General features: G+C 35.8%; 1 protein-coding gene across 4 annotated transcripts in view; it reads right to left on the bottom strand.

Annotated features, from left to right (window-relative positions):
- Positions 1 to 13,580, bottom strand: part of LOC103463472 (arf-GAP with coiled-coil, ANK repeat and PH domain-containing protein 2) — a 51,085-nt gene that overhangs the window by 22,527 nt on the left and 14,978 nt on the right. For all 4 annotated transcript variants that reach the window (XM_008406838.2, XM_008406837.2, XM_008406836.2 and 1 more), the window contains exons 3-8: positions 11,133 to 11,252; positions 10,578 to 10,631; positions 8,632 to 8,690; positions 6,749 to 6,932; positions 1,795 to 1,839; positions 1,599 to 1,694 (exon numbers count right to left, since the gene is read on the bottom strand). In XM_008406838.2, the coding sequence (XP_008405060.1) occupies positions 1,599 to 1,694; positions 1,795 to 1,839; positions 6,749 to 6,932; positions 8,632 to 8,690; positions 10,578 to 10,631; positions 11,133 to 11,252 (558 nt within the window). The remainder of the gene's footprint in view (positions 1 to 1,598; positions 1,695 to 1,794; positions 1,840 to 6,748; positions 6,933 to 8,631; positions 8,691 to 10,577; positions 10,632 to 11,132; positions 11,253 to 13,580) is intronic.

Here is a 13,580-nt window from a genome sequence, read left to right on the forward strand (position 1 = left end):
GGTTAACAGACTTGTTTGACATCATCACATAAATGTTAATCTGTACATTGTCTAATAAGAATAATGATGTTTTTAACAAAATCACAAGTGACAAGTGAATAATTAAAAAATCTTTAATCAGCTCTTCCTGCTTGACTTCACGTCAATACTGAGTAGAGTTAATCTGTTGACTCTGTTTTTTTTTTTTTTCAATTAACCAATTACTAATCAAATTGCGAAAGGTGCATACTAGGTGATATGGTTTAGCAGAATTTGAAGTAGGTCAGTGAACCCTAGTTAACGATTAATCTTTCTAGATTGTCCAGAGTTCTGGCTCCTCTTTTCTTCAGCTCAACCCACAGATATAAAACAGAAAAACAGCTGAAACACCGACATCCTTTAAATCAAGGCTTGAAATCCCACATGTTCAGCGTTGCTTTTGACCCATAAAAAAATTCAACATGGCGCAACATATAGTGATTGCACATGACAAAATGCAATGTCTGTTACTGGTTTTCACAAGTGTTGCCTGTGTTAATGATGTCTTCTCATGATGCAAAGTAATTCAAACTGCCTTGTTTCCGAAATATGTTGTACAAATAAACTTGATCGAGCGATTGAATTTAAAAAAATCTCACTTATTTTAACCATCTAATGCAGTATTAATGAGGTGCCTTTATGAATATTTATCCTGTTTCATGCCATTCCCTCAAGAATATTTGTTATTAAAATGTCAGTCTTAAGACATGTTGAGGTAAAGTCTCAGGACAGAGAAGCAAACGTGCAATGGTAGAATTCAAGAAGGTATTTCTGATTTAATGACAAGGAACCATCAGGTGGTATGTAAATGGTACCTAGAAGATTGTCTTGGAGTCATTTTTAACTTCCTGACAGATTGCAGAATGCAGTTTGTGGTACCACTTAACACAGGATTAACATGATTTCTAACAGCATGGAAGGTGTGACTGAAGAAAGGATTTTATATTTGACTCAAGGTGAATGTCAATTCCTTAAGTCTCCCTTGACCCCCGACTTCTTTTGAGTCCGAATGAATGTCTTAGAAGATCAGATCTACACCTGGACAGTTCAATAATGACCAAACTAAGGCTGAAATGGAGATTTGGTGACTCTAATGTACTACAGTTATCCGACAGGGGGTTTTGGAAATGTTTGCCTTCATTAACATCCTGCTTTCTCTGCAGACTGGCAATATAAAAAAATGCAAATTTAAAAAGATGCATCAATTACATTTATCTTAAAATGTTTGCTAGATAATTTCAATAATTCACCAAGACTAAAACAACAATAATTTCTTAACTTAATTAATTTAAATTAAAGTCTTTTTCCCAATTGTTCAGTGAAATTATGCTCAACGTTAAGTTTTTATTTCATACTTCCCTCATGGGAGTTAATAAATGTGTCCAAACTGAAAAAAAGATCCTAACAAATCTAAAAAAAAAACATTCAGCAAGTGACATGGATGATTTTTTTAGCGCATTAAATACAAAAGCTAATTGGTCACCACACATAAAAACAGTAGGATTTGCATCAAAACATGACATTACAGTAGTTGAATAAGTGACATTGTAATCTGGATGTTTGCAGAAAGCTGCTCATACCTGTCCACCCAGCTGCTTCATAAGAGGTTGCAGTTCACTAAAGAGGTCGTAACCTTGATGGAAGAATGTCAGATGGGCATACATGAAGGACAGCATCTACATATTAAAAACAAACAAAAAACAGTAAAAAAAACAGATGTAAAAAACCCCTAGATAATATTCAATTGGCTTTATTGTGATTAGGAGGCAGATTTACCGATTTCAGGATTTCTGATCTTCTCTTAGACTGTAGAACATTTATCTGCAAATAACAAAAGGAAAACAGTGAGTGTCAACAACATAATATCACACAAAAATCCATAAAACGCATTTAAAAAGCACAGTAAGTTATTAAAGAATTAAATAAATGGAAGAAAACATTTTTTAATTTGTTTTAATTTATCTAATAAAATCAACTGACCTGAACTGAAACAGAAAGTAAAGTTGATGTTAAGGCTACAAATACAGAAAGAACCAGCAACCAAAAACAAACTTAAAAATACATACAGACAAAGATGATAATAGAGATCAAGCTAAACAAAAACCTGCCAAAAAATAAAAATAACTAAATAAAATGTATTACACTATTTGCTGCAAGCATTTCCAGTCAGTGCTTTATTTTCTCAGCAGCAGGGGGCGCCCAATGTCACATTTCACACAAACATGGAGTTGAAGTCACTTTTTCTTTACCCAGCTGAACTACAGCCTCATGTGTTGCTCCTTCTGTGTGACTCAATACATTGCAAACATATTGGCATCGCAATATCAGCCTGTGCAATATTGAGCATAACTGAGTAGAATAATTGTTTGCTTGTGTTACGACCTAATGTAGTAATTAGTCAGCTGGAGAAAGTCTCAGGCCAGCAGATAATCACATCGGATACATGCAGCTTTGCCCAAAGTGCTAAAAGTCACAAAGTATTGGAGGCTCAGATGAGAAACAGAAAAACAAGAAACTACACATGTTTTGATAATTATGAAGCAAATCCCTGCAGGAGTTTATTGACTAAACTGGGATAACATCGCACATCATACCACGCCAAACTGATGAAGTAATTCTTAAAAAAAAGGCATATGATGTCCACTGCATGGTAATAATTTCCATCAAGCTAACTGTTCTTTTTTATTATCATTATTATTCTTTTAATTTAAGTAGCATTCAAAGTTTCTCAGAAACTGAATTTTGTGTTCCCATTAAGTATAAGCTTTTATCACAAATAAATTCATTGCTCTCTGGGTGCAACAAATGTATATATTGGTGATTCACTTTTGTATTTGAACAGAGTTGTACTTTAATTTATCCAGATGCATTTCATTGAGACAGAAAGGTCACTCCAGGGTGAAGTGGTGCTTTTAGCTGCTGGAAAAGACAAGAGACGCTCTACACTCTCAGGTTAGCTTGTTTGCACACAGGGAACTGTTTGTGGTCAGGAAAGCATGCTCCCAAATCATCCGTACCTCAGAGAACAGAAGCTTGGATTCGTTTTTGTGGCCGGCGATAATTTCATGGTTATAAGTCAACACTGACCACAGTTGTATTCCTACAAAGATCTTAACTTCCATCCTGGAAAGAGTAATTATTTTGCCACAGTAGCTGAAGCATCACAGCTTTTATGAGCCTCACCCTCCCGTTCCCTTTTGATGGCAGGCAGTTTGTAATTGTGCCTAAAGTAGCATGTCAAAACGACGGCGATTTAGTTAGACTGGTGCAACACGGGGCCGAGACAACAGCCATGGGCAAAAGTTACGGGTAATTACAACTGGTTGCTCAGTTGTGGTAAGTCGCATGATGTTGTGCGGAAGGGAAACAGAATTTTAGAACAATTAGGCCCATATCTGCCTGTTTTCCGCTCAGAGGAGACTAAAAAAAAGTTAATATATAAAAATGTTCTGAAAATAAAAAAAACATGTCTATTTCAGAGTGTCCTATATCATTTTTTTTATTTTGTCTCTATTTTTAGGGTCTGTTAGTTTCAGTAAGGTACTGACACCAAATGCAAATTCTGCAAAAACTGTGTACTTATGCATTTCTAAATAAAAAAGAAGCCCAGATACAGCTGAACACAATCTGTATATAGTGGGAACCATTATTTACATGAACATTTAAATTTGTAGGTTTGCTTTTTCTCATCCAACATTAAATCAAACAAAAACTTTTCACGATTCCACTTGTGATTACCAAAATACATTTTCTTACCAAACAATTTATGTAAGCTTTTGATTTTGAATAAAGTAAAAAAGTAATTAAAGAAAAGAAAAGCTTAGTCTAATTTAATCTCAGACAAAAAAAAGTTCATGTTTCAGCTTCTTGTCTGTTAGAGTTGACACAGCTTTTTGTTTCCTCTGGTTTTGATTTTTATTTAAATGTTAAGAATTGGTGTTTATTTCAGGGATGAAAAGATGAAACTAGTCAGGACATTTTTTGTGAATTTGTAGTTGAATCCAGAGCCCAAAAGTTTAGCATTTTATTTGATTTATTAATTTCAAACAGGTTTTTTGAAAACAAGAAATCAGTAGGACAGAAAAAGAACATGTATATACATAACCAAGAACAAAATAAGTAGCTTAACACTTCTTATTCTGTTTGAAAAGGTGTGAACACTTAATTATTGTTTTATTTATCACGTAGCTTTGCTCCTCACAGTCTGGCTAATGTAACTAAAGCACAACGTCTCATCTATATTTTCTCCTTCCTCCACCAACCAGAATGTCAATTCAAACTACAAAACACATAACCAGGCAAAGACAATCTAGAAGAAATGAAAAAAAAAAATAAAGCTGAAATCTCTTAAGTATTCCAGTAAGCACTGCTTGAGGGTGGAGTTTTAAAATGCTGACAACCCTAACCAAATATAAAGCATTAAAAAGGCCCATTTAAATCAGCTGAGCTAGCAGCTCATTTAAAGATTTCCTGAAAGAAAACTAAAGAGCCTGATAAAAACTAAACTAATTCCACACAGTCAGGCTTTATTTTATAAGGCAGCGATTATGCAGAGCTGAACCAGAACGTTGAAATCTGCTTTTGGGGGAAAATGGAACAAATGTAGCAGTGCATGTTCCTTTGGAGGGAGATTGAATGGAAAGTGCTGGCAGCTGCTTTATCAGAAATCACAAAGAAATTAGAGCTGCTGAGACTCACAGACACAGCTGATGCCATGGACTATAAACAAGTACTTTACAGCAAGAAAAACTTGCAAAAATGCAACACTTCTCCTCACACCTGTCCTGTGATGCGTCTTGGAAATAAAGTGTTAAATTTGATGTATGATAATGTATTTCTTGTGAAACCTAACAGGTATTTAACATTAAACACTTCAGTTGTTTTCTTGCGAGCTTCCCCTTTTTCATTTCCTTTTCAGCTTATTTTTGATGAACGGGTTGATGAAGAAAGGAGTCATTTTGTCTTTTCCTTACCGTTACCCAACACGATGCTGGGAGAAATGGGAGATGATATAACAGCCAGCGGATCTTTTTATAGCCATCACTCCAAGCGCAGAGTTGAATGAAAATTAAATCACATCAACATAATTGAGCAGAGGGACATCCTCCATTCAGATGGGAGTATTTGAGAAGATATCAGCAGCAGGTACTGGTTTAATTAGCCATCTATCTTGGAGGAGGTATAAAGATGTAGTTCACAATTGATTTTTTAAGTTGTTTCATGAGATATAGTTGCTTATTTTACTACTACTGTACATAGACTTGCAAAAGTATTCATACTTCGTCACATTTTGAGATTTGTGACACCAACAAAAAGTTCAAAAATTTTGATAAATGATACATTGTTTCAATACATTTTACTTGTAAATCTGGAAAGTATGGCATCTCTTTGTATTCAGCCTGCTTGAGTCATTACTTTGAAATATCTTTGGCTGTAATGATAGCTCCAAGTGTCATCAGTGTTGTACATAAAGAGACACACTAGAGACAAGGTACTTTGTATTGCCTTGTTGCTGAAAATGTGCTATATAATAAAATTACCATTACAAAAAAATCTGCACGTTGTTATGTGAAATGAGTCAAATCACCCATAAATATCAACATCCAAGTCTTACCATAGATTGCAAAAATATTTATGTTTGGACTTTGACTGGGCCATTTTAACACATGAATATGCTTTGGTTGAAAACAGTTCAGTTGTGTCGGGGTTTGTGTTTCTAGGTAACCAAGGTATCAATGTAAACAGGTCTGTATTGCCCTGAATTTAGCTTCATCCAGTCAACACTGACCAGACTTTCTTCCCCTGTGCAACACAAATCCACACAGCATTATGCTGCCACCAACAAGTTTTAGAATAGGGTAGCATTGTTCATTCCTTATTGTTTACTCTGTTTGACCATTCTGATAATTTCATTGTGTGTTTCTAAAAGTTGAATGTTTGTTTGTCTGTTTTAAACATGAAAGATATTCTATAAATAAAGTCTGGTTGATTGATATGCATTGCTAGTTTTCCACCACAACAAGCGATCGACCAGAGTCAGTTTTCTGCTAACAACTGTTGTCTTCTTGGCAGTTTTGCTTAAAAGCAAAACATCTGGATCTAAACAGATTAAATCACACAAAGATGCACTCTATTTACTAATAATTCAACTTGTGATGGCAACTGGCTGCACTAAATTTTATTCAGGGGAATGAGAGAAAAGGACCTGAGCACAAATGCATACCAGATGTTTCACATTTCTACTTGTGAAAGTAAAAATAAAAAATAAAACATGCTTCCACTTCACAAGTAGGCCTTCCAGCACATTAAATCCCTTGAATATATTAGTACATTTATTTAAGAATATGCTGATTTTTGCAAGGCACTGTAGGCTGACAGCCCTGAAGTATCACACATCTGTAAGTTAAGATAAAGACGGTACTATGACAGCACAGCTCATTTTTTAAGCTGCACATCAGCAAAATGTTACTCTATTTAAAGCCTTGTTAAAAAAATGCTTGTGCACCATTTGGCAAAGCACAATGTTCTGCTAAATAGTGCTACAAGATTTGAACTAAAATTTCTGTTGCAACATGATGTAGAAATATCAAACTGATCCCAAACTGATCAAAACTGATCAAACTGATCAGTTTTGATCAGTTTGATCAAACTGATCAAACTGATCAGTTTGATCAGTTTGAACAAACTGATCCCTGTTATTCTGTGTTTAAATCCCACAGAGTCAGCATACCTGTAAGACGTAGTCGAGGACAATGTGTCGGAAGCATTTGCGTGTGGCGGTCAGGATGTTGGTGGCCTCCTCTACTTCGTGCTGCTTGTTGCGAGGAGCCTGAGCGTTCTTGATAAGCGCATTCTCCTTTTCTTCACTCACTTTGTCAAACTGTTTCTTGGCTTCTTTAAACTTTCGCAGGTCACTGCAAAGAAGGACAATGGAAAATTGAAGCTTTTCCAACAAGTTTATTTTAAAGCTCAAGAGCAAAAATCAAAGTATGGGATGCTGAGAGCAAAAGTCTAAAAAACAAAGCAGTTAAAAATGACTTTTGTGGCAGATGTTTATGCAGATTTAGGAAGCAAAACCAAGAATTCAAGCAGATATATTTACACATAAAACAAAGACACTCTTAAGGTCATATTAGAAAAGAGGAAATGATGGTAGTGACACAATTATATGGTAATTTAGCTTTAATTCGTACAATAGTCACTGAGCTGTTATAATTCAGCCTGTGCAGACAGTTGTTAAAATTAACATTTAATTCTAAAAGTAATCTCAATAAAACTTCATCTCCTATTAGTTTCAATTAAGCAACATATTTTGTTCTCTTGATATATTTTTGAAACACATTAGGCTTTTAAAACTATTACTTCTAACCTAATATAAGTAATATATTTACCATTCACAAAAATGCTTATAAAAGCGTTTAGCTGCGATAAAAGCTTAAAACTCATACTTAAGACTCTGAATTTCAGGTTGCCAAATTATGCCTCTGTAGACTATTAAATCAAAGAATAATTAAATAATTATATTTTTAGAGAATACGTGGATAATGCCTCATAAGGCAGTAATTTATGGCGCTTCTCATTATCTTCAGGTGACTTGTTGAAGTAAGGAATGTTCACCTTTCAGCAAGGTCATACAAAAACAAACTCATTAAGGTCCAAGGTAATTCTGGAAATCTCTGGAGGTCAACTCTTGCTTTACATATTTTCCATTGCTATTATCAAAGCTCTCAGAAAAAGTACTCAGCCTTTTCACTTTGAGGTTTTTGGGAGTAATAACAAATAAGAACAACGTCTAGCTTCCCCTTAGAAGTATTGGAGCTGATAACGTGGGTGTTCAGTCTTGGCGTGCCTGAAGCTAAAACTGTTAATCCTGCTAATGAATTAATCCCGAGCTGTGACTGCTTCCTGTAATTATGCCAACAGTCTGAATTTTCAAGCTGAGGTTTAAAACACACAGATATGATGAAGCAAGTTGGAAGAAGTAGTCATTCACCTTGACCCTTTCCACATTTAGTATACCAGCAGCAACCACAAATATATTACAACAGGGGTTTTATTTGATATTTTACAAATTTTACAAATAAGAATCTGAAAAGTATCTCCAGCATTTGTATTCTGTCCCCATTATTCAGTAGCATGTATCTAGTATGTAGTGTAATAAACTATGATGATGAAGAAGACCTAAAGGTCCAGTCCCATCTCAGCTTTAGACAGTTTGCAAAAATCTCAGAAATCTCGGTCTCTAGAAAATGTTTTAGCTCAAGAGGGATGAATAAAAATGAATCATACTTTTCAGATTTCTCTTCATAAAAAGAAGTTTTGACAGTTCCTTATACTATGCAATCAAACACTACTTTGTCTTGGTCTTCATAAAATCCTAATGTGGCTTTCCCATGAGAAAAATGAAAGAAACTGCAAGGAGGAATTAATACTTCTGTTAGGCACCATTAAAAAAAACATTTGACTGTAAATCGAAACTGTGAAAAAAAAATTTCTGTTCTTCTTTCTGTTTATTCCTCCCAACATTTAATTTCTTTAATGTTGACTACTTATGTTCACGTCAAATATCTAGAGTATCTCCTGCTTTTGCTCTTTTCTTTCATTGACACTCACTCTTTCACAAACGTTTGCAGCTGAGTCTTGATTGATCTCTGCGCCTGATCGAACAATATCTGTGAAGAAAAGAAAAAAAATGAGTTTTGCTCATTTACCCACATTTGTTGACAAACTATGAATAAACATTTTAAACACTTAACATGGCATGTATTTATCCACAACAGCCACAGAAACACCAATAGGTTTCCTTTTTCAAACCAGTCAGCATTCACCATCTCAGTTTTGGAGGGATTTTGTTAACATCTACAGGCTGTAATTAGGAAACAAAATTTACACAAACACAGCGACTCTGTAAACTCCCCTCATAAAGAGATAAACACGAGGAATGACGCAATCTGTTTATTCTTGTTGGTGAGTCATACTCTCATTAACCTGCACGCTTCCTTGAAAAATGAGATCCCCAGCACAAAATAAGAACCTACAAGCACTTTAAGTAGAGCCTGAAGACAATATGAGCAGTGTGCCTGAGAGAGGCAATCACTGACTAACAGATTGAGCTCTGTGTTTGAGCAGATCATGTGCTGAAAGGTCGCTGAGTGGCAAAAACCAATCAGGCAGTCAGCTGATATGGCAACAGTCGCCTCAGATGAGTAACAGTCGCAGGCTCGCAAAATGACTCTTGGAGGCTTTTAGGGGATCAGACTGGAGTCATTATGGACTTCGAATTCTGCATTTTATTATTTAAAATAAAAAGCCTGAGCAAGTTGTTACAATTTATATCAGCTGCCACAACTGGATTAGTGGCAGCTAGCATCTATATCCAACATAGAATCAATCTTTTTTTAGCACCTGTAACAGAGAAGTTTGCTCATCACATTTTTCTTCCTTTGCAATAAATCATACTTGAATTCAAGGATGTTCTCGATCTAAATCTGGATCGTCAAAGAAAAGTGGTAAACTTAACAACGAGAACCACAGCTGGGAAAATCTAGTTGTCACCAATAAATTGGTTTGGTTAAATTAGGAAAATGGTCTGTACTTTCTGTAGGTTCAAGATTTTATCACTTATCCTGGAGATGCTCTGAGAAATTGGCTGGTGACTGAAATCAGAACGTCTTAAACTTGACCATATAGTTTGACTTAAGCTGTGAGATTGACAGCTAACAGAGAAAAGACTTGAGAAGGAGAACCAATAGAGGAACAGTCACTGTATAAGAATAGCCTCTGCCTCTAGCAGCTAGAGTCTAGTTCATCCTGCGCCTCTTCTCTGTGGTTAAATTAGCATTAATAAAGTTCTTTTTTAAATGCAACTACAATCCCAACCAGACACTAACAAGTCAGGAGTCTAAGGATGAGACTAAATCAAAGCCGTCACTTAATGAAATCTGTCAAGGCAGGTGCCTAAACAGTTCAAGAACCTGGGAATGGCTGCTATGTATTAGCAGATATCCCACATTTGAAAGTGAGACGTATTGCAGCAATATGACACTAAATCTGCAAGAGCAACAGAAACTCACATCTAAAATCTTAAATGCTTCTTCTAAAGTGTTGAATTGTCCTGAAGGATGATAACCGCATCATAAAAAATTGACCATGACCATGCTGACTCCACTGATGCATAATTTATTCTAACAGTTAAATTCCTGTGCTCCACAACATGCACTCTACCCAAATAGCTTCCAGCTAACCACTTTTTTATGGCGGACAGTGTTAGCTACTTTGACATGTTTTCAGCAGCGCTAAGCTTCGGGGTTGTTAACTCAGACATTAAATCTTAGCACCAGGTTTATTAAAAACTGATCCCAAGACAAAGTATTTTTTTTAAAGACACTGGAGATATTTTCTGTCCAGGGATTTGCTGCCGAGTTTCCCAGCAGTGAATAGAAACTGGGAGTTAAACAGCTGTGGTGAACTATCTGCCCATCTGGGTTTGTCATCAGCCAACAGCTGAAGAAAAAAGAAAAACTAAATGGAATTCATCCGGTTTTCACAGAACAGCGTACCGTGTGATAGTTGATCATCTCCTGCAGACTCTCGGCAAACTTTGTGAGGCTGGACTGTGAAAGAGAGAAAGAAAAAACGGAAAATGAAAACAGGCAAAAACAGAAGACAAAGCAAATCAGCAAAGGTTGGACAAACACAATTTATCATATACGAACTAAAGGAAACCAGTAATCTTTAGATGAAAAAGAAACAGTCTAAACACTATTTTTTTATTCAAGTTAAGGTCTATGATGTATGAGTGTATGCAGAATTTGAATTTCACATTTCAGAGTGAAGTTGTGACACAACTACACACAAAGGCAAAGAGAAAGAAATTCACAAGAGAAAACAAAACATCTGGTCTCCACAACAAGAAGTGGACACAGGCTTTTATGAGCCATGTTATAGCATAGTTTATCTCATCCAAAACATTTAATGGAGGGAAAAAAATTTGTTAAATAAAAACAAAAAGAGTAACCAGGACGAGGGAAACAAAAAAAAAAATCTAACAAAAATACCCTTGAAGCTGGGAACTTTCTTTGATCTCGTTCGGGTTGGATTATTTTATTGTTTACCTCAATGACTTCATCTTTGGCAGACTGCTGGGCAAGCTCCCGGATCCCGTTGACAAATTGCTTGTTGGCTGCGTTGTAGGCTTTTCCAGCATCTATCATCCCAATACACAACTTCACCAGCTGGGGAAACAAAGGGGAAGTTGATGAGGTAAAGGCTAACAAAGGTTATTAGAAAACAGAAACAGAAAGCAATGCGATGGTCAATGTTTCAGGCCATATTCATTTACATAGAAAAATTTTTATTATTTCTGAATTGTATTATTCTCTGGATGAGAACAGCAAGAAAGGGTGTCTACCTCGAGTAAAGTAGATGCCACCTGGTGGATGCTTGTTAAACAGAGAACGCAATTGTTTTTTTTTGTGGTTTTTTTTGTTTTTTTTTAAGCAGTTGTGAGGCACAGTGGCAAAACCTTAAACTACTGCTTCGCAAGTAACTCAACAGGTTGTTGATAAGTAACCAAAGAATGAGGTAGTTGATGGCACCAATCTTGCTTAGCTTTTCCTAAATCCCCCAGAACGCTGTTTGGTCCTGAATCAGAGTTGAGTGAATATTCTGTTGAATATTCTATCAGATGTGTTATGTATTGATATTGATCATGTGCCAATCATGATACTGTTATTGATTTATTGTCCAGTCCTACTTGAACTTAGAGCAAAGAACTTTTGTAAAATAACTGGCAATAATTGCTTTCCAGCTTTAAACATAATCAGTAGCATTTTTAAATGAGCCAATTCCCTTAGTTTCAAGATATTTGAATTAACAATTTCTTAATATGTTGTCTAGTGTTCACTTTATGCTTTCTTTTGTGTCACAAATGTTTAGTTTTGGTTTTACATGCATTGCCCCATACCTCTATACAATCAGATATGAATCAACACGTAATATAATATCCGGACTATCCGTAGTTCTAAAATATTATTTACTTTACTTAAAAGTTCAATACTTCTTTGTATTTCATATTTCCAGTTACGTTTATGATCTAAAACAATCCCTAAAAATTGCTCCTCCCATTAAATTTTGATCTATGGACATTCTGATAGAATCATGACTTTTATTTTATTCCAGTTCATCAAAAATTTGTTGTATTTAAACCACTGGATAAGTTTAGACATCTCAAAAAGTCATGTGAGAAATCATAATTCGCAGAACAAAATAAATTGGTATCATCTGCAAACAGGATGAATTGCAATATTTTATCAGATATGACAAAGAACATAAGTGTGCGCTTGTGTTCAAAGCAGCTAAATAGCTTCAGGAAAATGCAAATAGCAAGAAATTGTTTAACTAATCATTCATCCATTTACTATAATTGCTAAATAATAATCCAGAGTCACTGGGAGTTTTAGCCTATTCATGCTCTAAAGAGGACTGAGAGCAAAAGGGTAAACCAAGGACAGCCAGTCCATCACGGTACCCACAGCCGTTCCCACATACACACCGAAGGGTGATTTAAATGTTCCAGTTAACCAAACATGCATGTTTCCGGATGGTGGGAAGAAACCAGAGAGAACATGCAAACTCTACACAGAAAGACCAAAAGCCAAGATTTGAGCTACTGCTGCCCTTCTGGCCATGAAGCTAAAGTGTTAGCAACTGCAGCCAAAGAGCAGCAACTTAATTAACTCATAAAAAGAGAAAAACATTTTTTAGTAAGCTGCATTTTGTGTGCTTCTTTTTCTTTAACAGTAAAAAAATACACACAGTTCTGGTAGATTAATGCAATTTACTGTTAGATTATTTTAAGATTTTAAAGAAAGTCAACAGTAGTAAAGTCATATTCAAAGAGTACTAATCCGCATCTTAAAAATAAAAGGCTTTCGCTTTGTCGCTCTGAAAGCATGTTTACTTTTTATTCAACATGCCTGTATGTGAACTGGCCGGACAAACTGCGAGCTCCAAATAAAAAGAGCTGAACTTTGGTCTGTCGAAGCAGGACTCCACCCTAGACATGGGTGACATTACACACTGTCACAGCCACACTCATGCACGCAAACACACCCACTATCTGGCAGATCCTTCCTCTCCACAGCAAGAGGGGAAGTGAGGCTGGGGCTGAGTCACAGAGGTGGGGCTCTGCGACTGTAAGAGTCAGGAACAATGCAGTGGGTTCTCCCGGGATCGCGGCCCGGCTCTCAGGTAGCGAACGCAGCTAGTGAACTCTGCAGCTGCAGGGCTGCAGGGCAGTGGACGTCGGGGAATTTATGGTTTTCGGATCGGGGTATAAAAAGTATTCACCTGCATGGATCTTTATATAATTTTATTGTTTTTGCAAAACAATTATGATCAACAAAATTTGTCTTTTCCGACCAAGAAAAATAAAACACCATTAAATAAAACTGATTTTTACCAAAAAAAAACAAAAACCCGGCTAATAAGAATATGCAACATGAAATAAGTAGATAAATTAAATATTCACTTTCTTCAAGTCACTATTTAATAGATGCTCA

This window comes from Poecilia reticulata, linkage group LG4 (assembly GCF_000633615.1).
Source record: "Poecilia reticulata strain Guanapo linkage group LG4, Guppy_female_1.0+MT, whole genome shotgun sequence".
NCBI classification, from domain to species: domain Eukaryota; kingdom Metazoa; phylum Chordata; class Actinopteri; order Cyprinodontiformes; family Poeciliidae; genus Poecilia; species Poecilia reticulata.